This window comes from Natator depressus, chromosome 12 (assembly GCF_965152275.1).
Source record: "Natator depressus isolate rNatDep1 chromosome 12, rNatDep2.hap1, whole genome shotgun sequence".
NCBI classification, from domain to species: domain Eukaryota; kingdom Metazoa; phylum Chordata; order Testudines; family Cheloniidae; genus Natator; species Natator depressus.
This window is the reverse complement of record NC_134245.1, coordinates 12,014,601-12,042,297: the sequence shown is the minus strand read 5'-3', so window position 1 is coordinate 12,042,297 and position 27,697 is coordinate 12,014,601. Positions and strand designations below refer to the sequence as shown.

Genomic DNA, 27,697 nt, shown 5'->3' with positions numbered 1-27,697 from the left:
TGACATCAACCCACAATCTAGGTGACTATAACTAAGGGGGTTATGTTATTGTGACAGTGATGCAGCTATGAGCTGGTATAATATGATCTCTGCAGCCCTGACAAACAATATTTGGGCCGTGTACAATCAAGTGTAGATCCGAGGAGGGGAAAGGCCTTAAACACCTGGCCATGCCCCTAAACAATTAGCAGGTTCAGAGAGTCGAACAGGAATCTTTCTATACAGAAGTGCTGCAACTGAGGTTTTCTTCTAGTGTGTGCCTTACAAATTAGAGAAATCACCATACTGAAACAGAGCAATGCTCCACTGGGGCAAGTGCCATGGAGCTGGTAGTGGCCTACACCTGATGTTTAAGAGGAAGGTGGGTAGGGCACTAGCAGGATGTGACAGATGTGTCATCGTATGAAACAATGCCCTACTGGAAGGTGCTAATATACTATATGGTCATGAGTATAGTATAAGAATCTGCACAGAATAGAATACCAGACAAGCTAGACAATTGGTCTGTTCAAGTATGGGAATTGCTGTACGTTGTGAGGAAGGTGGCTGTACCAGGCACTATTTTTCATGTTGGCATGCTATGGAAAACAGAATTTGTACAATGCTATTAGTCAACAACTATGCTCAGTCATTTAAAGAGAATAGTTTTGAGTTACTTTCACTTCCTAGCATTATGAAGTCTAAGCTGTCCTCCAAGATCTTCCATAAATATAAGTTAGATACCAGTGAAGCCTCTCCCCTCTTTCCCGCCTAGACTCATCTATATATTTTATCTGGAGCTAGTTCCTCATTTTAAGGCTCTTCCATCTTTCCACAAACCATCTCCATAGTGATCTAATTACTACATTGAGCCCTCCTCTACCTGAGAGAATTTCCCATTTCTGGACAGCTCTCCATTTTCCTCCAATGGAAAGACAGAGGAGGTAACTGGATTTGACCAAGATATTGCTGCCTTTCTTCTGACACTGATGTTATTTGTGCTTTTATGACACCCCTCCCTCCCCAACTGAGATCACTGGTGTATAACATACATGCAGTTATACTTGAAGTTCCCGCTGAAGCTTCAGCTACCAGCACTGCTCCCATTACCACACTGTCATCTCCACTGGCTCTTGATCCTCTTCCTGGATTGCCTATGTTTTCTCAAACTCATGCTTTCTGCTTTGATTGCTCTTTAAAATTCTTGCTGAACCAAATGGGCCTTTGCTGCCCTTTTGGCTGTTCCTGTGATTATCTTTAAATTATACACCATTGTAAAAGGTGATCTTTTCATTAATTTATGTAAATAGGACCTTACTCAATGACTTAGCTATTACTTATGAATGAATCATGCTGCTCTGAGTGGCTGGATATATTTAACTCTCTTTAATATGTTCAAAATAGCTTCTAATGGGTCTCTTTAGCGCATTACTCTTACAACAGAAAGCAGAGGAGATAACGGAGTTTGTCTGGCGGAGATGTGGTAACCCTTTCTGTTACTACCCAGTGATCAGTGTTTAAAAATACACAGCCATAAGTAATATGACAGTGGAAGATTAGCAACAGTGTATTTAGACTTTGAAGGAGGTCAGCCAGTGAATTGCTCTAAAACACTTCAGCCTGTTTATTCCCCCCCTTTCATTTGGGTGAAAGGAGCCCAACGATATCAGAAGTGTTGACCCAAAACTGAAAATGAGGGCATAAATTGACTCACTGATAAAATCAAGCAGAATTAGAGGGGGTTGTAGTAAGAGGGCTTCGTAAGAGATGCTATACATTACTCATTACCATATAATTTCATTCTTCGTAGAGTAAAAGAATAAGCTTCTGAGAAAAACCTACTAGCGTTCTTGGAAGGTGTTATGGTATGAAGTATTACAAAGGAGTTGCTGAAATTTGCAAGGTATAACACTGATTTTTTGTTAGATGTGGACAAACTATTTACAGTGTTAGTCTTGACTACTGTAACCTACTTTATCTGTGCTTCACATCATCACCACCATTCAAAAAGCTGTTAAAGCATCTTCTTGGCTTGTGACTTAGATTAAGGCTCCTCCTCTTTATATTTGTCTCCCTGTAATAGGGTCACTACCTCCAGAACACCCCTTCAGGGCATGGGGTGTCCTTGCAACACCCCTGCCTCAGTCTTCCTCTCTACAGCGCTCCTCATTGACTTCACAAAGGCTCTCTCATAGCCAATAACACCCTTACTTGCTCTGGCTTATTATCAAACAGTTCCAAAATCAGGTCCTGAGGGTACAAATCAGAAGTTCATGTTCTTTAAGGTTTACATATCATCCTTCCCCACTCTTCCTTAAGACACTTCCAGGCCTTCCTGACTGGGGCCTTCCTTGGCTTAGCAGGTCACTCCCAGGCCTATGTAGGTACAATATTTACTCCCCCTGGTGCCTCAGGATCTGCCCCCAGGGCCTACTAACTTCCTACAGTTTTCTCTCCCCAATTATCTCACAGGCTCCTAGAAAGGCCAATAAATCCTTGTACCTCTTTCTTCCCTAGTATCTCATAAGCTCCTGTAGGGCCCTTTCTAACTCTTTACAGAAATTTCCCCACACTATCTATCCAGGCCTCTCCCTTATCTATTCCAGACTCCTGCTGAGGTCACATGACTCTTCATTTTCTGCACCTGGAGAGCTGGCTGTTACAGGTGGGGCTGAGACCCACCTCCCTCTCAAGGACTAGCCAGATTGGAGCACTCCCTTTTCCAGGCACAAGCACCTTCACGATGTAGCTCCACCTGCTCCACACATCAAATGCTGCCTTTGCTCTATCAATATTCCCAATCTTCCCCACCTACGAGTCAGTTACTCCTTCCAACACCTTTGTGCTGTCTCCCATGATGTCCCGTGGTCACGAAAACTCTGACAAAATCCAGCTAGGCACAAGCTTATCCACTTTCAGATTCTCTCTCTAGGGCTATGCACACCAGCTGATCGTAGTTAGTCAGGTGGTGAGCCAGAACTTGTTTGCTGTGCTAGGACATTCTTGTATTACTGTTGACCCTGTTTTCTGTGTCTGTGGTTTGTCTTTTTCTAACCTAGATATCAAGCTCCTTAGGATTGCCTTTGAAAAATGTGTTTGTACAGTGCCTGGTACAACAGGGCCCCAGGAGCTAAGTCAGGCTCTTGTACAACAGCTTAAGAAAGATAACACAATAAAAAGCTATTTGCTAATTGCATCTGACCCTCTTCAATTCACAACTGTCTGAACAGATTACATGGCCACACATTTTCTTAATTGTCCAAGCATATATATTTCATTCTCTTATTGCTTATGACCTATTGATACTACTTTCGGTATTCTTTAACAGTTTGAAAAAAAACAAGCAATTTTGATTGGGCACAGAGATGAGTTTGTTTTTCAGTTTCCTTCCTGAAACACCATCATTTTTAGAATCAAGTTTCTAGCCTGAATACTTGAAACACTCTTCACTGCAAATGCCCGACAATGTTTGTTCACAGTTTGCTGCCAGTAAACTTGTTCACTGGACTATTCATGGAAAGCAAATTCATGGAATGCACCAAGGCAAATTGTTTTTAGGTAAGTTTGCCCAGCCTGTCTGTTATATCTATTAATAAATTCATTCAAAATAGGTGGCACCTTGTTTTGATCCTCATCAACTTAGAATTTTCCTTCTCTGATCTTTAAAATGGAGATAAATCTTTCTTTTAGGCCTGATTGAAAGATATTTGTCGCAATTCTCTTCTCTACGCTCCAAAAAAGGCCATTTCAAAAATATTTTGAATATTGAAGCAAAATGAATATTGTTGAAAACTCTTTTGGTAGATTTCACTACTATAAACGTTGTTGTAACAAGATGTTTTTGTCACTGGGCTCAGGGATTCTAACTGTGATTGTAAACTCTGGGCCATATCCTGACCAGCCTACAGGAAACCTACAACTGGTTAGGAAACCATTTATGTGAGGTTTCAGCTTGTAGGTTCCTTCAGATGGTTCTGGTGTGGGTGGAAAGAGGTGCAAGGTTTGATCTCATGTAGAGCGAGTTGTGGCAGCATGGTTTTCTTTCATCCTCAGATACTCTGAGATCTAAAGGGAAATGTCATATGGAGATGAGATGAGGCATTTATGCAGTGGTCCAGGTCTTCTGCACTAGTCTCTGTGTCCCCAGGAACCATGCACTCATAAAGTTTTTGCAGTTAGCCACCCAACTCCCTTCCAATATGGTGATAAAATCTGAAGAGGGGGAATCTCAGCTCTACTCTCCCTACCCATGTAACACTGTCCTGTGGTGGAGCTTTTCCTGGCCTGTGTCACGGAGCCACAACATACACACCTTTCACAAGCAATTTTGTCCACTGCCTTCTCCCATCAGTAGCTCCTAGTCAAGGGGGTAGAGGGCAAGGGCAATAAAATTTATGCTCAGTGAGACTGGCTTTTGCCACAGTCAGGCTGACGCAGCATGGATATAATCATATTCTCTTCTGAAGAGTCCATGAAATGAATATAGGGTCCAGTTTAAAACTAGGAAGCAGTCCCATTGAATATATTAGGGATGACATACAAAACCTTCTCCATAAACTCAAACCATACCTGAAGCAAGCTTTTTGGAGATCAAACAGAGCGTGGTTAATTTCTTTTCCCCTTGCATAATGACAGGTTTCAAAGTAGCAGCCGTGTTAGTCTGTATCTGCAAAAAGAAATGGAGTCCTTGTGGCACCTTAGAGACTAACAAATTTATTTGAGCATAAGCTTTTGTGAGCTACAGCTCTGAATGCATCCGATGAAGTGAGCTGTAGCTCACGAAAGCTTATGCTCAAATAAATTTGTTAGTCTCTAAGGTGCCTCGAATACTCCTGTTCTTTTTCCCCTGTTATTTTTCATTATTTGTGCACCTGCGTGCTTCTGGGCTTTGGCTAGGAGTGGAAGAAGAAATGTCAGAACAATGCCAGAAAGGCCAAACTTTTGCTGTTTTCTGAAGCTGGCTGCACCAGAAGTCTCCTGAGATTTCCAGATCATTTTTGGAGACAGATACCTTTCAAATAAGGATCAGCATTTGGTTGTTGATCCAGACTTTGAAAATTTCACCCACCACCATTATAAATATATTTACATGAAAGGGAACTCTCTGGTGTGAGATACTTCTATATCACGTAACAGCCTCTTGTTGAAAATGACACAAATGGCCCACCTTGATTATCATACACATTGTAAGGAGAGTGATCACTTTACATAAGCTATTACCAGCAGGAGAGTGAGGTGTGGGGAGAGAGAACCTTTTGTAGTGATAAACACCCATTTTTTCATGATTTGTGTGTATAAAAACAAACATCTTCTGTATTTTCCGCAGTATGCATCCGATGAAGTGAGCTGTAGCTCACGAAAGCTTATGCTCAAATAAATTGGTTAGTCTCTAAGGTGCCACAAGTACTCCTTTTCTTTTTGCGAATACAGACTAACACGGCTGTTACTCTGAAACATAACAAATAGTAAATCTCTCCAGAAGAACCTCATTAAACTTGGGTTCACTTGCAGCCTAATGTGCTTGTTTGTTTAAGTATCATTTAAGTACGAAACACTTCAGAGTTCAATCAACATATTAGTCACACTTGGAAAACACACATTTTTAACTATGATTTTAATATTTATGTGCATTACACAGCCTTTTTATTAATTGCTTCAAACAAAAACATCCCTGCTCAATATGTAGTGTTGTGTTTTCTACTGTCTCTTGACATTAAAGTTAATCAAATAGCTCTTTGTGCAAACTCCTACGAGAAGTGCCTCTCTGCAGCATGCTAGGTTTGTGAGTCAGTTTTACTCATTGTAATACTGCCCAAGACAGACAAGCATTGTCTGTCTCTCACAAGATCTCTGAAAGTATAACACCTAATGTAATTAGTTAGATATTGGCCATCATGAGAACAATGTATCCTATACTTGACTGTGTTTCAGCACCTATTGCAGTTCAGAGTTATTAGAAATCAGTGGGAGTTGGGCGCTTAAATATATTTCAGAATGCCTCCCCAAATTCTTATTAAAATGTAACAGCTCACAATAGCATCACTACTAAAAAAGTACATATGATCAGTACTGAATTATTATATTATCTTTCTTACGGTGACATGTAGGACCTCAGTCATTGAACAGGACCCCATTGTGCTAGGCACTGTACAAACACAGAACAAAAACATGATGAGAGATGTAATGTATATCTGCTCTTCCCTATTCATGATTTGTCTGCAAAGTATGTTTAAATTTATTTATTCTGTGAATATTTCTTGGTCTCTAGGTGTTTCATTGCAAGATTTCAGTTTCCAAACACTGTACTCTTGATTGCATAGCAGATTTCCTTTCCTTGATTGGATGAGCTGCATAATCTTTTGAATTCGATGTCTGCTGTGACTAAACAATTTGTTTGCTTTTCCATTCATGTTCTTCGGTGTTCACTTGAAATTCATTTTCTGAACACTCCTGCTAGTTATTTTGTTAAAATATTTGTGGAAAAACAAACACCAAAGGTAGGGTTAGAACACAGCCATGCAGGCTTTTTCTCTATGATGGAGTATTTGCAGGGTTTGTTTTGTTTTGTTTTTGTTTTTTTTTAAGTATTCAATCAGTTCTACTTATTTTCATGTTTTGGACAGTTGCTCCAACACTTTAAGCTACATTATAGAGATAGATTAAACACACTTGAGTCTAGGTTTTTATTTTTAGAAACAAAGTGGAGATTTAACATTTTGCCTTCAAGGGAACAGCGTTTTCAAATGCACAAACCAGTACAGCAGAGCATGATGCACAGAACCAGGTTTACACCTTCCTTTTATTCCCAATATTTTTTCCCCCGTATTGCCTAAACCGCCACAAATGTAATTTGGACAGTTTATTTATTCTTTGGATTATATGGGTCATTTAAACAGGAATCTCCCTAATTACAATTGTAACCCTAATTAAACTTAGGTGTATAAATTAGCCTCATACTGATTGGAGAATACATTTGTTTTCTTAGGGAGAGAAGTCATTCTGGAAATGTATTTACTCTGTCTGCAACCTAGTTAGTACAACAATCCTGCTATATTTTATTTTCACAAATTATAAAAGAATTAAAGTTTTCTGGACCTAGTTATGCAATAAAAATGAAAACCACATTTTGATAACCTGGCAAGTCCATGGTCTGTGGAACACCATGACGGAATGCATTATTAAACATGACACATGCTATAAGTGCTTTATGGCTTCACGTGAGGATGTCCATTCCTCTGGGAGTCTTTAGTTTCTGTGGTTTAGATATCATGGTGTGATCTAGCTAAGAAATGTTCAGATCAATTCTATATTAAATTATTTACTTTTTTCTTGGCAAAAAACCCCCATCTTTTAACATTCAAGTGGCTTAAGACCATTTTTATGAGAGTAGCACTGACGCAGCAGGATTTGCCATTTCTTAAGGATCTGTCTGTGCTGAAAAGTTGTGGACCACTGTCCAAAATCAAGTCCAGTTAGGCACCTCATGAAGATGCAACATGGGGCGTGCCCTACGGTTTGTCATGTTGCGATGTAATGGAGTGATAGTCTGCTTACAAATTAAAGTGAGACAACTGTGGCCTACAGACATCCTGCATAGTGACAAAGCATCGACAAGCAGTTAGGAGACCCTGACCACCACCGCAGAGGAGCCATTTCTTAAAGGAGGATGTTTATTATGCCAGCAGCCACAATAATTCACACACTCCTTATACTGTTACTTTTTTCAAGCAAGACAGCCTCTCTAGTCCCCTACCTGTATGACCTCCCAGGGCTATTCTTATAGGATCCTTTATATAGTACCTAGTAACCTATTGCTGACCTATAACACACCTACCAAGAGGTGCAAAAACCTACATTATAAAGGGAACCAAACTCTGCCCTTTGCCAGCATGCTCAGGTAAAGAGAGCCTGACAGAAAGGCTTCCCTTTTCTTTTAGTGGTGAAAGTTGGCTTTGCACCATGCCTGAGTTTGTTGTCCCATTAAGGATAAATTTTGCAGGGCCTGCTCACTGGCTTTTTAACCTCTGAAACCAGACTACTGGAGTTTTGTAATGCATGGAATATATATTCCTCTAGTTAAATGCTTTTCTCAGGGGTCTGGTCTTTGGGACCCAAACAAACAAATGAAGTGAGCAAGCAACTTGTTAGAAAGCATGATCTTGTCCTTCCTGATTCCCAGAGACAGTTTGCTCTGTCACTACAAAGGTAAAAGAACTAGAAACACTTTAATGGTAGAGAGGAAAGCAAAATGCAGGGACCACAGGACCTTCAATCAAAACTGTCGAATGGTCTGTGCTGACGGGCTGTTTATGCCAACCCTCCCTCCTCATAATAAATCACCTCAGTTCAACTTCACTCTTCACCTGATCATCTTCTCCTCCCCCTCCACCCATTCCCTTCACTTCCCTTTTCATTCCATTTAGCGGATCCCCTCCTAACTAAATCTACCCCAAAGACAGACAGACAAACTAATTGTGGAACTAAGGGTATAGCTACACAGCAAAAAAACCTACAGCAGCGAGTCTGAGACTCTGCTGACTTGGGCTCATGCTACAGAGCTAAAATTACAGAGCAGCGTAGACATTCCCACTCAGGCTGGAGCCCAGGCTCTGTGTCTTTTCCCCCCTTGCCGAGTCTCTGAGTCCAAGCTCCCGTCTGAGCCTGAATGGTTATACTGCTATTTTCAGCTCTGCAGCATGAGCCTCACAAGCCCAAGTCAGTTGACCTGGGCTCTGAAAGATGCTGTTGGGTGGTTTGTTTGGTTTTTTTTTTTCTTTTGCGCTGTACAGACATTCCTGAACATGACACTTGCTGCCATCACATTTTTCACTCTGCTTGTGTGGCCTGCCCCTTCTCCCACCCTGTGTTTGTTTTGCTGATATAGATGCTTTTATATTTAGATTATAAACTCTTTGGGGCAGGGATTGTCTTTCTGTTCTGTGTTTGTACAGCCCCTAGCACAAGGGGTCCTGGGCCATGACTAGGGCTCCTAGGCTCTATGGAAATACCCAGAATAAAAGTAATATAGTAATAATACATCATCACAAAAGCCTAGATTTCAATGGCTGCTTGTAATTCTGTTTTTCCAGGTGCCTTTCTTATCCCCTACATCCTCTTCCTAATCATTGCTGGAATGCCCTTGTTCTACATGGAGTTAGCACTGGGACAGTACAACCGGGAAGGGGCTGCTACGGTGTGGAAAATCTGTCCAGTTTTCAAAGGTATGTGCCAGTTCTCCACTTGGTTTGAGGAGAATGTGAGGGTTTTAAACAAGTCTGATAAAAAAATAGAAAGGGTCTACTTTCTTTCTTAGATAGCACGAAAGTTGATGTTCTATTTGATAAGCCTGTAATCTAAGGTCCTCTTGTGATCACAGAACAAGCCCAACATGGGAAAAAGCAGGGGAATCTTTCAAGGGGTGGGGGAAGAGAGTCTAGTTCAGACTCCTTGTTCATTGCAGTTTTTGGTCTCTTTGTCGAAACTCCATCAAAGGTGCCAATTAAAGCCATTTGTTGTGGCTGTTGTTTCTTGTGATGTAAACCTCACATGTTAAACTCTTTGGAATCACAGATTCAAATCCCAGAAGGGTCCAGTGAGCCTGTCACAATTCTTACATAGATAAATTAGGTTTTCCATTCAGTTTATTCTCTAGGGTTTTCTTTTTGAGGCATTGAAAGCCAAAATGTTACTGGTTTTGCTGGGGGATTAAAACTCCAAGGGCACTGACTATGGCCCAGATCCTCAAAGGTATCTAGGTCCCTAACTCCCATTGGTGTTAGGTGCCTAAATAGCTTTGAGGGTCTGGGCCTAAAGGTCTCTAATCCCCCTACTGTTGCATTGCACGCTGAGTACTAGGTGCTTACATTTTCTCCATCGAACAGGTGGCTGCGTTCCCAGTGGTATCTTGTGTAGGTGTGTAGATATTTGTGTGGGTGTTGAGATATAGAGCTCAGTGCTTGTGATATCCTTCAGGATGTAAGATATGATATGCTTTGTGTAAAATATTAATACTTTATAAGGCCCCATCAAGAAAGTGCCAACTAGCAATGATTTTGGATTGCTACCATCCTGTACCCGATTGGATCCATGTAGCCTCCTAGGTGAAAGATTCTGCAATTCAGAATTGTGTGAAATGACTGAAAACTAACCCAAACCCACAACATGTGTGCTCACTAGGCTTCTTGGTTTTCTTAGAAGCATGAAGTCCAGACAATGTAAAACTATTGGTGAACGGTAATGAGCTTCACAGTGGCAATCTCCTCTTGGCTGAACTGGAGCTTGACCATGGGTTATCTTGAGATAATTTTAGGCTTTTATTGTTGTGTTGAACTCTTGTAGCGTTTTCCTTTTTGTGGGGGTTAGAACTCAAAACCAAGAGAAAAGTGCAGTTTTACTGCATTCTGCTTTGAGATCATGCTTTCAAACGCACCCAAAACTCATAGTGAAGTTCGAGATGAATAGATAAGCATAGATGGACACCTAATTAAAAGTAGGCATGAAACCTTTCAAAATATAACTGCTTAGTTTTGCCCATTTCTGTTGTTATCCTGTTACTAAACCCATGAGTGATACTCCTCCCACCCCCAGAATCATGACATCCCTAGTCAAAAAATATTCTGACTAATAGGTTTCAGAGTAGCTGCCGTGTTAGTCTGTATCCGCAAAAAGAACAGGAGGACTTGTGGCACCTTAGAGACTAACAAATTTATTTGAGCATAAACTTTCGTGGGCTACAGCCCACTTCATCGGATGCATAGAATGGAACATATAGTAAGATATATATATATATATATATACACACACAGATAAGTTGGAAGTTACCATACAAACTGTGAGAAGCTAATTAGTTAAGATGAGCTATTATCATGTACATTGGCCAAACTGGACAGTCTCTACACAAAAGAATAAATGGACCCAAATATAACCTCAGGAATCATAACATTCAAAAACCAGTAGGAGAACACTTCAACCTCTCTGGCCACTCAGTAACAGATTTAAGGGTGGCAATTTTGCAACAGAAAAGCTTCAAAAACAGACTCCAACGAGAAATTGCTGAGCTTGAATTAATATGCAAACTAGATACCATTAACTTGGGTTTGAATAGAGACTGGGAGTGGCTGGGTCATTACACATATTGAATCTATTTCCTTAAGTATCCTCACACCTTCTTGTCAACTGTCTAAATGGGCCATCTTGATTATCACTACAAAAGTTTTTTTTTTCTCCTGCTGATAATAGCTCATCTTAACTAATTAGCCTCTCCCAGTTTGTATGACAACTTCCAACTTATCTGTATGTATATATATTTCTTCTTACTATATGTTCCGTTCTGTGCATCCGATGAAGTGGGCTGTAGCCCACGAAAGCTTATGCTCTAATAAATTTGTTAGTCTCTAAGGTGCTACAAGTACTCCTGTTCTTTTATTCTGACTGATGTTAGCTAATTTTTTTTAATGGCAATGGGAATTTTACTTGTCAGGACTGTAACATTTGGCTTGGAGGATCTCACAAAGTCTGATCCATAAACCATTCAAGTCAATGAGAGTCTTTCCATTGACTTCAGGCATGACAAGAAGATGAGAAAGGAAACTCAAGGTTTATTTCATGTTTAGGATTTCATGTAGAGGCTTGTTAGCAATCCGGCTGTTTTTTAAGCTGAGACTGTCAAATCTGCCTAAGTGTGCATTAGAGTCCATTGCTAAATGTTTGTATTTCTGAATAGTATAATACAAGGCACGTAGAATATTGGATTCTAAAAGAACAAGAAATATTGTTATATTTTAAATCCCAGCAAAGGGATACTGTTAGTAAAGTTTCAATCACAGCTTCTAATAAGATGCATAAATATATTTCAGTACTTTGTTAAATACACCAGAGTTCTTTGGATATATCTCTGGGTTAACTCAAATCCGTCACTGAAATGAAATGTGCATGGTCTACCCTCAAATTTATAATAGTTTCTCTAAATGAAAAAGCACTATAGTGCTAATTTTAGCTATGAAACCTAAGACTCTAATCTTAATGAAGCACTCCCATAAGGCAAGGGATCAAAAATGTATCTTGTAACCTTTACAGCACAGCCCATTTGCATCACAAGACTTTATAGGGTTTATATGAGCAGCGTGGGTGGGACAAAGTTAAATAAATAAAAGGCTAGATCCAGAAACAATGGAGCAAATTCATGCCTGGAGTTATCCTATTGTTGTCAGTGGAGTGACCCCGGGGATAGGTTTGGTCTAGTTCCTTTGAATTTTCACATTAAATTGCAACCATTTTCTCTCTAGAATTGTGGAAACAGCATATATGTGTGAGGTGGTTTTAAAAACAAAATCCCCCCCATTTCTGTGCAGTACACAGTCTTTGAGGTGGGTATGTACATTCTAACATACATCATCTAGGGAGGTTTCCACTGCTTTCTTTACTATCATTTATCAATACAGTTTCACTGCCAACATGCAGACGCCATCCAAACCCCATGATTTTTAAGACCGTTTCAAGTTTGTTTTCACCACCTTTTGCTAGAAGTCAGAGATAAACAAACTGATTCCTATGTAAAACATTAGTTAACTTTCTCCTGACAAACACAGACCATGCTTGACACAATTTACTCTTTAGACTGTTGGCTCCTAAGGATTTGGCAGCTACTCCTTACATGAACTGAAAACCTCTTTCGATTACGTAATGGAACAATATTATTGTAGCAGTTTCACAGACCATCTCTCCAAGTCCCTGGTACTCTATCTACAGCAATCTGTGTCTTCCTTGATTTGTCAAGGTGCATAAAAACCTGGTGGCATGTGATTATCAGCAAGACTCTCATGCCATTATTAGTATCCTGTTTCTGGACTGATTAAAACTATAAATGAAGGCTTACACTTAGGTATTGAGAGACCACAGTGATGCTGCCTGTAGAAGACTGGATAGTCTTCGTCTCTTTAGAGATAATCCAAATGGCTTAAATGTAGCATTCAGCAAACACTGCTGCCCATAGAAGAAAGAAACTGATGGCACTGGCTGAAGCAAAGCAAGCTTCTTGTCACGATTCTGAGAACGAACCTCCACTCTGACCTGTTGTTAGTACCAGAGTACCCCCTCAGAATATGTGACAGTGACTAATTGCTTACAAGGGTCTGTTTTCATGGTGAGAACAAATGCTCACTGAAGAAAGCCTACGCTGAAACTCCAGACACACCTCACGATATTCCAACGAAACTCAGATCTAGAAGGGCCAATAGGGAATGTGCAGGGTTGAGTTCACCCCAGGCTGCAGGGTCCGTACAAGGCCCTGCATACTATTTAAGGATTTAGGGTTAAGGTCTGCCCTTAGTTACACTCTGCAGATCCATTGAGGTAATACAGTATGGGGTGAAAGTCAGGGTAAAATTTGGCCCAAAGGTTGAAATTCACCGTGGTTTGAAGGGTCAGCCAAATGCCCGGGACCCACTTAAATCCCGCATTGGGGGTTCCACAGTCTCCACACACCTTGCATAATCCGGAATGAGTTTTCATGTTAGAGTCATGTAAACCAGTGCAGAGAATGGCAATGGGGATACGCCAGGAGAGGAAATCAGTCTGTAGTCACAAGGCTGTTTGCAGGTTGGGATGGGCAGCAGCCACTATTGAAGCCCACAGATGGGAACAGCAGCGGTAGGGGTACTTCACTGCAGCTCCATGCTCTGGCCTTAACTTTACGGGGAGGAAGGTGGATTACCCTGAACCTGAACTTTACTCAGGTGAAGTGAATGGCCCTATTAACACAGGGCGTACGGCCCTCTGCACTGGGTGAGTTTTCCCCTATGAATACAGAACACGGACTCTAGCAGCGCTGGATCAGAGCAGAGTCGTGTCCTTTAATAGCAAAATTTCTAGTTTCCAGCAAACACAACAAGCTTTATTAAACACCAGGTCCGTTTCATGGAATTATTATTTTAAATGGTCAGTTTTTGTGACCAGCCACTATATTTATAACCCTTTGCTAAGTTCTTACAAAATACTAGGCAAAAACAAGCTTGTGTTTAGGAACTGCCCTTATCTAATTAAAAAAAAAAAGAAAGCATGGTTCTGCTTTCAGACAATACGGTTGGAGTATATTGTTGTATGTGAAATGCAATGTATAATCTAGTTTTCCTTTGTCTTTAGGTGTAGGCTATGCCGTGATACTCATAGCTCTTTACGTGGGTTTCTACTACAACGTTATCATAGCTTGGTCTCTGTATTATCTGTTTTCATCATTCACATTTGAGCTTCCCTGGACAAACTGCGGCAACAGCTGGAATAGCCTAAACTGTACAGATCCCAAACTCTTCAACGCCTCGGTGCTTGGCAATGGCACCAAGTACTCCAAGTACAAACTCACTCCTGCTGCTGAATTTTATGAGTAAGTGTCGAGTCGCCTTTGCTGTTGCTTCAAATTTCCAGTTTAGTTGAGGTGTTTGTTCATATGTCTCTAAAAGCCTCTCTCCGGTGGCCTAGGGGACAGGACCTTAGACTAGGAGTCAGGAGACCTGAGTTATACACCTGGTAGTACCACTGACCTGCTGTGTGACTTTAAGCAAGTCACACTTTCCTTCTGTGCCTCAGTTTCCCCAGTTCAGCTAAGTGATGCCACTAAGTGCTGTGGAGTCAGAGACAAAGCACAAAATCTCCGCCCTGCCCCCCCACCCACATGCAGCTTTTTTTCATTCTACACCAAGATGACACTTGTGTTAGGCAAAGGAATAATACATGCAGAATAAAGCTATCTGAATAGTTTGAAACTAATCATTTACCCAACAAATTTAGCTTCTCTTTTTGCCAAATATCTCTGAGCAGATCTCCTTTTCCTTTTCTGCTTCAGCAGCTCGGTGAAATGGGATGTAGCACAGTGCAGGGAGGAGAAGGTAGCAGTTGCAAAACACAGGGCTTGATCCTATTCCCATTTAAGTGAGACTGAGTTCTGCTGTTGATGGTAACAGGAGCAGAATCAGTCACATAGGCTTTGAGACACTTCAAACTAAAAGTCCTCTTTGGGTGCATAGTGGTAACAGCACCCATTGCAACTGGGAATACAATTGAATGATGAAGATACACTCTATTGTCTCAGACATTCTTGTTTTGTAAGTCTTACTATGAATGATTGGGTTCTGGACCCTTCTCCTCTTCCAGGGAAAGATGTGATTGGGTTAGTGAAAGGGGAGCACTGGCTGGACACCAGACTAATCTCATCCACTACTAAATTGATTCAGATTATTAATTAGTATTTCTGGTTTGTAATTGTAACCATGGCAATGTATATTTATCTAGTGAGCACTGACCATGTTCTCAACACTGGGAACAGTCATCATTCCCCCCACAAGCAGCCTAACCTGTTCAGTGTGGCATATATGGCTGGGCTACGGTTGGGATCTTGTGGGTCCATGGTTACTGCACTGACACATTAATGACTCGTTTTTCCTCTTTAATGTTAGTAAATTTGAAAAGTTGGGCGTGGCATACAGTACAACCATTGGGAGAAGATACAGGTTTGCTAAACTCTGTGCTTTGCAAGGGTCTACTGAGTGGCTGTGATGGTATAGGAACTTGATACAATGCTGAGTAATGTCAGCCAGGAAATTGGCCTCTTCCCGACAGAAAAAAAACACTTCTCTTAGTATCGTGGTTAATTACAGCAAAAAGATGCAGTAAATATTCTACACTGGAGACTATGCTATTGGGGTGAAAGAAGAAGAGATCTGAACAATCTGGGAACACTTCCAAGTGGTAATTACACAACTTCAAATTTTAATGTTAATGTCATTTTAGAAAAGTTTTCTTTTAAAACTTGTGTGTATTCTTGGAGTCAGATTTTTAAAAGGTATTTAGGTGCCTAACTGATTTCCATGGGAGCTGGGCATTTAATTAGCTTTAAAAATCTGGCCCTCAGACTTGTTACAACAATCATCATAGTCATCTTACTTGTTCTGTCTACTTCTATATTGCTCACTAATTGTCTAGTAACCTTTGGGTTATATCCATTTTGCCATCACATCTTACTTAGAGTTAGGAATTGTTGTGGTTCTCTCTGAATAAGACACTCACCATTCTTCTAGGTGGTGTGATATCTGACACCTTTAAGCCTGAGTAAACTTTTACTGCTCTATGAAACACAACTCAACTTGTGACTCTGCTAAAACACAAGACTAAAAGTCAAGAGATCTGTGTTCTCAGCTCTGCCAAGTAACATACATCTCTGGTGGGATTTTAAAAAAGCCTAAGTGAATTAGGAACATACATGGCATTTGGCTTGCCCTGGGATTCGTAGTCCTAAAACTAGGGCATTTTTGAAATCCCAACACCTGTATTTACTAAGAAATAGACTATATGGCAAAAATGGGAAGAGTAACAAGGCTAATAACTTAACCTGTCTATGACTTCTGATTGCCCATCTGTAAAATGTGGGAGAAGAATCACAAAGTGTATGATGTGCTCAGATCCAGGGTTTTGGTTAGCTTATAAAGCTCAGTTTGGGATCTGAGGTTACTCAAAGTTTAGAGGTGTTCAGATCCAAGCTCCAGAATTGGGTTCAACCTTTTAATAAAGGTGTCTCTTTCAGTGGTTCTAACTCACACCCATGAAGTGTTTACAGAATGGAGAACCAAATCCATAGTGTGTCAGTTCCATGTTGCATGTGACATGGTCAGCAAATGGGTGTAAGTGATAAAGTAATGTTAATTGACACTGCTATGGCTTTTGGTGGGTTTTCAAAAAAAATGTGTGTAACTGACACTGAGGGACCTGAAAGTAAGGGTGTAGCAGGAAATCACATTAAGAAGGGGGTTCTGGTTAAAATAAGACCTGTTTTCTTTTCCTGACATAAACCTCTTCTGCCCCTTAGTATGTCACTTACACTAATCTTGCACATGTATTGCATGGCTGATTAGTGAATTTATATTAATTTTTTAACCATCTTGCCCCACTGCTTGAATCACTACTGAATTTGAGATTTGTATAGGAATTTCACCCACTTATTCCTGGAGGATTGTCTTCATTACTTTTTCCTAAACAAATCTTTGCTGCAGGACAACTGCACTTCCTAATGAGATAGATTGTTGCAATGCATAGCTCTTTTCACACAATTACTCTATTGCTTCGCATTAGAAATATTATTTTCTTGGGTTGGCTAACTGGTTTCTGATGGGTGGAGTCAGGGTAGAGCATGTCTGTTTAATCTGTGGAATTGCAAAGGTTTCTAACCACTTTTATTGGTTTAAGGTTTGTTGTGTTGGCCACTGTATGATATGGATAATGGTAAGAACAGTTATTTAGGGCAATAGTTTTGCTGTGGGAGGTTTCAATCTCTCTTTTGTGTTTTGGTTTGTCATCTGGAGAAACACTGAGCTCTCACTGGGGAAAATAGAAAAGAAGGAAAAAATCCACTCTGTGATCAGAGCATAAGTGAACAAAGCTACAGCTTCTATCCAGCCTCCATATTTTTGAAGTGGGCTCTAATGAGGCTGCTGTGGTGGCACATACATAGGGACAAATCTGGGTGTAAGCTCTACCCTCCTTTGTGCCACTGCTCCTTAGAATCATAGAAGTGTAGGACTGGAAGGGACCTCAGTAGGTCGTCCAGTCCAGTCCCCTACACTCATGGCAGGACTACGTAGTAACTAAACCATGCCTGACAGGTGTTTTGGCTAACCTGCTCTTGAACTCCTCCAGTGATGGAGATTCCACAAACTCCCTAAGCAACTTGTTCCAGTGCTTATCTATCCTGACAGTTAGGAATTTTTTTCCTAAGGTCCAACCTAAACCTCCCTTGCTGCAATTTAAGCCCATTGCTTCTAGTCCTATCCTCGGAGGTTAAGAACAACAATTTTTCACCCTCCTCCTTGTAAAAACCTTTTATGTACTTGAAAACTATCATGTGCCCCCCTCAGTCTTCTCTTCTCCAGACTAAACAAACTCAATTCTTTCAATCTTTCCTCATAGGTCCTATTTTCCAGACATTTAATAAAGTTTGTTGTTCTTCTCTGGACTTTCTCCAATTTTTCCACATCTTTCCTGAAAAGTGGCACCCAGAAATGGACACAATATTCCAGTTGAGGCCTTATCAGCGCAGAGTAGAGTGGAAGAATTACTTCTTATGTCTTGCTTACAACACTCCTGCTAATACATCCCAGAATGATGTTCGCTTTTTTTTTTTTTTTTTTTTTTGCAGCAGTGTTACACTGTTGACTCATATTTAGCTTGTGATCCACTATGACCCCAAATCCCTTTCCGCAGTATGTCTTCCTAGGCAGTCATTTCCCATTTTGTATGTGTGCAGTAGATTGTTTCTTCCTAAGTAGAATACTTCGCATTTGTCCTTACTGAATTTCATTCTATTTACTTCAGGCCATTTCTCCAGATCATTTTGAATTTTAATCCTACCCTCCAAAGCACTTGCAACCCTTCTCAGCTTTATAAGTATACTCTCTATGCCATTATCTAAATGATTGATGATGATATTGAACAGAACCAGACCCAGGACCGATCTCTGCATGACCCCACTAGATATGCCCTTCCAGCTTGACTCTGAACCATTGATAACTACTCTCTGGGAACGGTTTTCCAAGCAGATATGCATTCATCTTATGGTAGCTCCATCTAGGTTACATTTCCCTAGTTTGTTGATGAGGAGGTCATGCAAGACAGTATCAAAAGCCTTATTAAAGTCAAGATATACCACATCTACCCTTTCCCCCATCCACAAGGCTTGTTACCTTGACAAAGAAAGCTATTAGGTTGGTTTGACATGATTTGTTCTTGACAAATCCATGTTGACCACTACTTATCATTTTCTAGGTGTTTGCAAATTGATTGCTTGATTATTAGCTCCATTATCTTTCGGGGTAACAAAGTTAAACTGAGTAGTATGTAATTCCCCAGGTTGTCCTTATCCCCCTTTTTATAGATTGGCACTATATTTGCCCTCTTCCTGTCCTCTGGAATCTCTCCTGTCTTCCAGGAGTGTTTTAAGATAATGACTAATGTCTCAAATATCTCCCCAGTCAGCTTGTTGAGTATTCTAGGATGCATTTTATCAGGCCCTGGTGACAAAGATATCTAACTTGTCAAATCTTTAATTTGTTCTTTCCCTATTTTAGCCTCAGATCCTACCTCATTTTCACTGTGTCAGACACCGATTGCTACTAAATTTTTTGGTATAACAAAAAAGTGCATTTAGCAGTTCCACCATTTCAACATTTTCTGTTATTGTCTTTCCCCCTTCATTGAGTAATGGGCTGACCCTGGGCTTGGTCTTCCTCTTGCTTCTAATGTATTTGTAAAATGTTTTCTTGTTACCTTTTCTGCCTCTAGTTAGTTTAATCTTTCCTTGGCCTTTCTAATTTTGCCCCTACATGCTTGTGTTGCATGTATGCTTAGCAACAAAACTGGCTTAAACAACTAGCTGGAGATCTGGAGTAGGGGAATCCCTGCAGTCATACGACTGGCAGAGCTCTTCTGCTCTTGGCTCCTCCCAGCATAGGGGCATTCCAGGAGCTGAGGTCAGAAAGCTGTACTCCAGCATCCCTGAGATGGTAGAATGGCTCAGGGGGAAGAGGGGCGGTGCTATTTTAACTGGGGCAAGTTTCAGAGCCGTGAGGCACCATTGACTTAACTGGAGCTGATCTGCATCTCCTGAGAATCTAGTTTAGTGGGGGGAAGCTCACACAGTTAATTGGTTTGCACAGAAACATAAGCTGTCATTTCCCAGCAATACAAGTTAGTAGATAATTTTGGTTGAACTCTCCATTTATGTCTGCTTAATACCATGTTTCATTAGATAAATTCTGGTTCCAATCCTCCAGCCTCCAAATGGGCAAAATTCCCATTGACGTCAATGGGAACTTTGCCTGAACACGGACCATGGGAATGGGTCTTCTGTAGTACCTCATTAGAAATGGTTGAAATAAATCATAAATTTATTTATACATTTAAAATCAGGCAAGATAAATATTATGTAATCTGCTTCTTTTATTCTTCCTATGACATGCCAATAGTGGAGTGCTAGGGCTCACAGCTTATGCTCTTTTGCTGGGAATAATAAGTCAAGAAAAATCCAGCTAGAAATAAAACATCAGCTCCACATTACTTTGGAGACATGTATTACTCTAATTATTTCCTTATCCTCTGGTTTAGAATTCACCCTGGAGAATGCAAACTGCTTTCCATCTGCTTTAACTTTGTTAAAATAAGTCATAAGTAGCAACTTTAAGAAAATGCCTCCCTTGAAAAAAAAAAAAAACTGTTCCCAAACCTATCTTACTTATTCAAACATTTTATCTGAATATAGACATACTGTATCTTTGTTCTCTCCCTTCTTGCTCCTTGGAAGGTTTTGTTACCAAACTGTCAGCAATGCAATGAGTTACAGCTATTTTCTCCGAACTGTAATAATAACACATGTTTTACAAGCAAATTTTCATGCCCCATTCAGTGGAGGAAATTCACAGAAGTTTTGCTACTAAATGTATGCAAGGCTGGCCAGATATGAGTAATGAATTGTAAAAAGGCTATGCAAGCAACCACATGGAAGTTCAAACAAGCCTGAATCAACAGAGTCCACATTTATTATACTTACGAACGTAAATTTATGATGCGTGAAGTAACAGTTTTCTACAGCACATTAACTCTGCATGTGAGAATGTAATCACAAAATCAAAATTGAAGTGACTTAACTTTATTTGGCCAACTGCGCGGTTACTGGATTGGACAGTAATTCCTAATAGGAAATACCATAAGAGATCAGACCAGTGGGCCACACAGTCCAGTATCTTGTCTCTTGCCAGAGGCCAGAGGAAGGTGCTTCAGAGGAAGCTGTAGCAAACCCCAGTGTAGACAGTTATGGAATAAACTCTCTATAGGAGAGAATTTTTTCCTACCCACCATAAATCAGTAATTTATGTAATCCCCTTAAGTATGAGGGTTTATCCCTTAATTTTTGTATCCTCTTAAGTAACTGCAGGGGTTTTGTGTGTGTGTGTGTGTGTGTGTGTGTGTGTGTGTGTACACACACACACACACACTTTTATGATGTCTAACCCTTTTTTTTAATCCTGCTGAATTCTTGCCCTCAATTTCTTGCCAGTGAGTTCCACTTCTTGAGCATACATTGTTTAAAAGTGTGTTGGCTTGCTTTGTTGAATGCTGACTAACACAATCCTGTTAATAGCCTTCCATTCAGTATAACAGAACAGACTTAAGTATCTGTTTAAAATTGTTTCAGGAGCAAGTGTCAGCAATTCTGGTCACAAATCAGAGGCCAAAATCCAGGGCTTAATTTGTGCCATGGCTGATTCCCGGCGCCTCTGGGCCGGGCAGGTCAGAGCCCCGGCGCCTCTGGGCTTGCCGCATCATTTATGAAATTAAAAAATGGCTTGAGTCCTAGCACCTCTTTAAGCATTGCCAAAAATGAATGAAAAGGGACAGTCTGATATTCTGTTGGTTATGTTCCATAAGAAGAAAAATCCTAGCTCATGCTAGGCTGAAAAGGGTCAGGAGTTGTCAGCAACTTTCAATTATATTCGAGTTTAGCAGGCAACAAGATCTAGTTCATAAGTGTATACAGCATTGTTCAGCTTTGAGCCTCTCAGAGTTTTCCCCTGAGCTCACGCTGCAGCCAGATCCAAAATACAAATCTGAGGGTTTGATTAGGAAAGCAAGACGTCCATAATAATTTTTCTGGATCCCTAACTTAATCACCTCTTTGGAATGGTCATTGAAAAGGAGGGATTTCCAGATGTTTCTGACAAAGGTTAGGGCTGGGTAAAACTGGGGAGTTTCTCTTCAGAAGGACTCATGCAAACACTGAGCTTGGTTCTAGCTTTGTGTGTCTGTCCCATAGACCTGTTCCAAATCCACTGAAGGCAATGAAAAGACTCCCGTTGACTTCAGTGGGTTTTGGATCAGGCCGCATATTGAATAATTTATCCAGTGAATCTTGCTGTCTTCTGCCACTGGAAGAGCCATAAGCAAATTACCTCAGGTTTATTAGCTATTCAGAAGCATTCAAGAAATATTTTAGCAAATTGTTTATAACCCCATGAACTGACGGTTAACAGCTCTCTGAGAGTATTGTATATTTTATATTTTAACATGTTAGACATTTTGAGACAGTCAAATAAGTCAAAGTCCCATGCTACTGATTCTTTTCTCTGATTGGATGAGTGTGAAAGCCTTTCTGGTACAAATACTTGTGTGCAAATTTAAAATCATGTTCCCACAAATACTCTCATGTACAGCTGGGATATTTGTTTCCCACAAGAATTCACATCAGTAAAATTTGTTTGATGCCTACTCCATAGAAAGGGGAACACAAATGAAATGTGAGTACAAAGCAAACGAGGTCATTTAAATGTGCTTGCATATTCTTAGGAAATTGTCATACTTGGCCAGCTCTATTTGAGGGGTTCATAAACCTTAGCAAACCTGATCTGAATTTAGATTTTATAGCAAAACCTGAAACTAGGGGACTTAGTAACATCTATGCTAGTTTAAGTTTCCAGAGGGGCTCCAAGCAATGGTATATTGCAGAGTCAACATCAATAGATTACACCTGTCCTGCATGCAATACACTCATTTTCCATTAACTTCTAGGAGCAATTCAAAGTGTTACTTTTCATGAATAAAGTCCTGTGTGGTTTGGTGAGAGTATCTAGCTATCTGAGCAACTGCCTCTTGCCCTATAAAGGATTACAAGAGCTGAAGTCAGCTCCTGTTGAGGTTCCCTAGATTTGAAATCTTGACAACCTGAGGCAGAGCCTCTCTATGTGGACTTTCCCCAGCTTAGTATTATAGCAAATTTTAGCCATGAAAGGAGGATTTGTGTGTTCATGTCCTTATCATGCAGCAGTCAAGGGCACTTGGACCCTGCTCCTGCAATGAGCTCCATACTGGCAAACCCTTGTACTTGCATGCTGCCCCATTGAAATCAGAGTGTCTTCATGCAAGCATAGGTGCAAGTATTTAGTGAGCTCATTGCAGGATTGGGACTTTGGTTAACAGACCTGCATGGTAAGAGTTTACAAAACTCTTAGTCAAGGAATACTCCATTGGCAACCACAAATGATACATACTTCAGAAGACATGAATTTTCTTGAAATGCCCTTGTTGCTTTGCTTCTTACTTAGGCTAACATGCCTCACTTTGTGTTTCTGCTATTCATTAGAGCAGCCAAGGGGTTAAAGCAAAGTGTTCTATTTTTATTTGCAGACCTCAAGAGAGTTGGTGCAAAAATCAGCTTTAACAAGCAGCTGCTTCAAAGTGCAGTGTAAACTTTAATGTGCCTAAGCCTTGTACACATAACAAGGGAGGCCAGTATTAATAATTAAATGGCAACATTAAGTAGAGCAAAGACTTCAGTGGGTTGGGATTAATATTCTCCCTCTGTGAAGAGTTAAATCCCAAAGCGGCCATTTATCAGCTCAGGATTAACATTCATCAAAATCTAATACCATTTCTTTTAGATCAACCAGCAGTTCATAATATACCAGCCAGGGCCATTGATAAATTGCCTGTCTCTTTGTACGTACTTCGTAGTATACACTGTACATTACACATTTAAGGAAACCAGCACCAATAATTATTTAAAATTATGACCACAACTTGATGGATACACATATGTGATTCTTCCAATTGCAGGAATGAGCACAATGAACACATTTCAAATTGCATTAGAAATGTAATTAGCAGAGAGCAGTAATTTTAGTTTCTGTAGTTTACACATAGCAGTCATTCTCAAGCTGCAGCCTTGGGCCACCTCAGCCCAATCAGCACACATGTGCAGCCCATGTGACATCCTGAGGGCCATACAAGTAGTACATCTATTGCGTGGACGCGGCCCACATAACACACACAGAGCTTCATATGTGGCCCACAATGGTAAATAGGTTGAGAACACTGACATACAGTATATAGTGTAAGTCCCTCTAGCATCTTCTAACCAGGATGGCTGTCTAAACTTAAAAATTAAAGTGATAATTAGTCTAGATCAGAGTAGGGACTAGATCTCAGAACCCTTGGTTTAGTCCCATCTCTGTCTCTCTATAGGCGTTTCTATTGCTCTGTGATCCTGGGAAAGTAAATTAAGCCCAAATTTTCAAAAGCGGCCTCTAATTTTAAGTGCCACAAATTTTGGGAGGCTAACTTGATAAATCTTTAATGCCTGAATTTTGGAGGAACTGGGCACTTGCAACTCCAAGAGACATCTCTATAGGTGCCTATACCATAACCCACATACCCTAAAATTACTTGTCCTCAGAAGATTTAGATGTCAAAAGTTTTCTCCTGTAAGATTTAAGATAAAAAAAAAAAACAAAACAAAAAACCAACATTGAGGCTTTTGACAACAAATGCATTTGTCAAAAACATCATTACATCACTTAATATCCAGAAGTTTATATGTTCTAACATAAAGGCAAGAAACATACTTCTGTTTTTAATACAAGCGTGTCAAAATGAATGACTGTCAGATTGTATGATGTATTTGCCAAAATATCAGTTCATCAACAAATCCCTCTGAGGACAGATATACTTTGCCATTGAAACCTGCCTTTCTGTATATTGTGTATGTGAAATTCCTTCTACTGGTCCAACACAAATGTAAACCAATACCTCTTTCAACTAAAAAATTGAGGATGGCTGTAGCTGGTTTCACTCAGAGAGTGGCAGGCCATGGCTCAACAGTCCTTCCACCCCCAAAGTCCTGAGATGAATTTGCCTGGTGGTCAGCGGGTCTAGTGGTCAAGCTGTGTGTGATCTTCATTGCCCAGTGCTCCTGGTCGGATGGAAGAGGGGGGTGTGAAGTTAGGGGGACCTGGGCCCTACCTCTCCATCCTGTTACAGACCAGGGCCCAAAGGGGAGAGGTATGGAATGTCTCAGTCACCTCTTCCTGGTGCACCTTATCAGCATCCCCTGCGCTGTTCCCTACTTCCCCCACTCTGTCTGCAGTTTGGCGTGTGGCTACTGCCCTCTCCTGCTCCAGGAGGGAGTTCCCAATCAGTGTCAGCAGCTCAGCTGGTCAAATAAGCATTCCCCAGATCTCTTCCCCATGTTCACTTAGTCTCTCTCAGCAGGGACTGGGGGAGGGAAAAGGCTCAGGCCTTTACCCTCCCAATTGGGGTCTTACCCACAGTCCAGACCCTTCTCCTGTAGATTGTTCTGTTCCCAGGGCTGCAAACTGGCTTCCTCCCTTCAGCCATTCTCTCCCCCTGCTTGAGAGGCCCCTTCTGACCAGCTCATCTATTTGGAACATGTTCCACAGCTGTTGAAGGGCGGGGCCCTTTTGGCCCAGTACAGCTCCTTCACTCCCTTAGTCTCTGTGTGGGGTCTGTAAACTGCATCACAATGGCAAAACAAGCCTTTTAATTGAACTTGGAATTATCATTGGACATGGACTGGAACCACAGCCTCCATTTTAATATACTCAAGTCCATCTGCTTGTGCAATAATCTCTGATACTTGCAAAGTACAGTGCTGTGAATCTCTCAGTAAGAATTAGTCACACAAATAAGCTACTGAGGAATCCCTCCATAGGATTTCGTTGTACAAAGGGCAGTACCACTCTGAAAGCTATTGTTTTTGTTTTTTTCTCAGGCTATGGCTTAAAAATATTTAAATGGACAATATAGTGTTCTTTCTATTGAGTTAGGTTTCCTTGTTATGCTTTAATACTTCAATGGTTCCAAAAAGAACACGTTTCAAAATAGCTCACAAAGGGGATATGATGGGCTCAGGTCAGAGATGACCTAATAAAAATACCCAACTATTAAATTGCACTTTTCATCCATCGATCTCAAAGCACTTCACAACAGGGATAATATCACTATCCCTTTACAGATGGGGAAAGTGACACACAGAGAGCAGCAACTTGTTCAGGGTCACCCCATAGCAGAGCTAGGAATAGAACACACATCTCTTGAGGCCCAGTCCAGTGTTCTATCTCTAAGGCTACCCTGCCTCTTCAGTTTAATGAAAGCTCTGATTGTAAATGCAGGACCTTATCTTGGCTCCTTGGTATCCAGAATCTGCAATCAGAGCGGACCTTGATGTATTATGGAGGCAGAACAGAAGGCAAGGGTGTAATAAATAGCTCAATGCTGATGGCCAGTTGTCTTCTGGTTTCAGTTGAGATGAGCTGCCTCACATGGGTGGAAATTCAAGGATTCAGGTGAGGGAGGGGAAACAGTAGTCCATGCAGGAGGAAATAGGGGAGTGAAATCTGTCCAGGAAGAGCAGGCTGAAGGGAGCAGGGCAGGTAGGAGGAGTCTGCCCATGGGGAGAACTGCTTTCCAGACACAAAGAGCCAAACACGTACTGCTTCCAAAATAACAATAAAAGGGCAAACATAAAATCTCCCTGAGAGAGACAGCAAAGTCCCTGACAGTAATATCCTCTAGTCTGAAACCCCACACAGCCCTGCCTCTCCCACCTCCACAGATAGGCAGGAAGACTCTTCGGGCCTGGTTATATGGTAGTTTACAGCCCTGACAATGCAAAGGGCCTCAAAGGTGGTGCAGTTGTAATTCATGGCCACTTTAAGTCCCCTTTACATTGCCAGAGTGATGTAAAGTAGCCTTCATGTAAATTACAAGAATTAGGCCTTTTGCATTTACACCCACCCTTGACAAGAAACTGGACTAGACGCACCACTGCAGCAATTCTTGTTTTCCTATCTATCTGGAGGTTCCTCAGCATTGTGTCAATGCTGTTCCAGCTGAATGCCACCGGCCCTGTGTTCTGGGGTCAGGCTGCAATATTACAAAGCCTAAAAGTCGTACTAAACGATTTATCAACACTTCTTGTGTCTTGCTCAGCCTAATGTAATGAGTCCCTTATCTACTCTCTAATTGTTCTTCTCTCCCCCCAACCCCACCCCACAGGTACAAATAATATAGTAATGTTTTTCCGCACTTCCGTTTTTCATCTTTCATCACTTTTTCTTAATATTTTGTTTGCCGATTTTCATCACGATCACTGATTATTTTACTACATCTTCTGACTTTCGCCTTCCTTTGCTGTCTTTCTCTGTGGCTGTCACTAACCTGACAATTTCCTTGTTTTGTTAATGGAGTTAGAGAACTTTATTATAAAACAGAAGTAGTACCTCTGTTAGCAAGTTTCACTCTCCATCCTCCATTGGGTAGTTTTAGATTTAGATCTGCTTAAAGAGGTTGGTGGCAAAAAAACAAAAACAAATAAATAGGTTGATTCCATTAATACTGTGTTTTGACAGGTTTCTGGACTAGTTGTGAATCAACTAAGGATTTGAGAAGAGAGACAGGTGACGACAGGTCTGACTTGAAAATAAATATTCCAGTTTATGTCCACTCAAGCTGGTGATATTTTAAATAGGTCTGTAGGGCTTATGTTACCTCAGAACACATTAAATGACAGGCTTAAAAGCACATCTTCACAATGTTGGAGGAGATATGGAATTGTTCTTCAGTTGGTGGAGAAGGTGGTCCCAGTCTAGGAAGGGACTCTGGTCATTTTGCATTACTCTGCCCATGCCAAGTGGCCCTCCACCCAGATGCTTCGACCCTGGAGAACCTCATGTGTTAGGGAATCCTCAAATGGCCTACAGCTGCTGTGAAGCTACCTTCCTCATCCCTGCAGCTGGTACAGGGATAATGGTTAGGGGGACTCCCTTAGTCCAGCTGGTCCCCAGCTGCCTTAACATTAAATTGCTGAGGTTTAAGAAACAAACAAACAAAA

The 27,697-nt window shown here is 40.8% G+C and overlaps 1 protein-coding gene across 1 annotated transcript in view; it reads left to right on the top strand.

Moving 5' to 3' along the window:
• Positions 1 to 27,697, top strand: part of SLC6A2 (solute carrier family 6 member 2) — a 105,755-nt gene that overhangs the window by 19,467 nt on the left and 58,591 nt on the right. The window contains exons 3-4 of the mRNA XM_074968594.1: positions 9,069 to 9,200; positions 14,119 to 14,356. Coding sequence (XP_074824695.1) covers positions 9,069 to 9,200; positions 14,119 to 14,356 — 370 coding nt within the window. The remainder of the gene's footprint in view (positions 1 to 9,068; positions 9,201 to 14,118; positions 14,357 to 27,697) is intronic.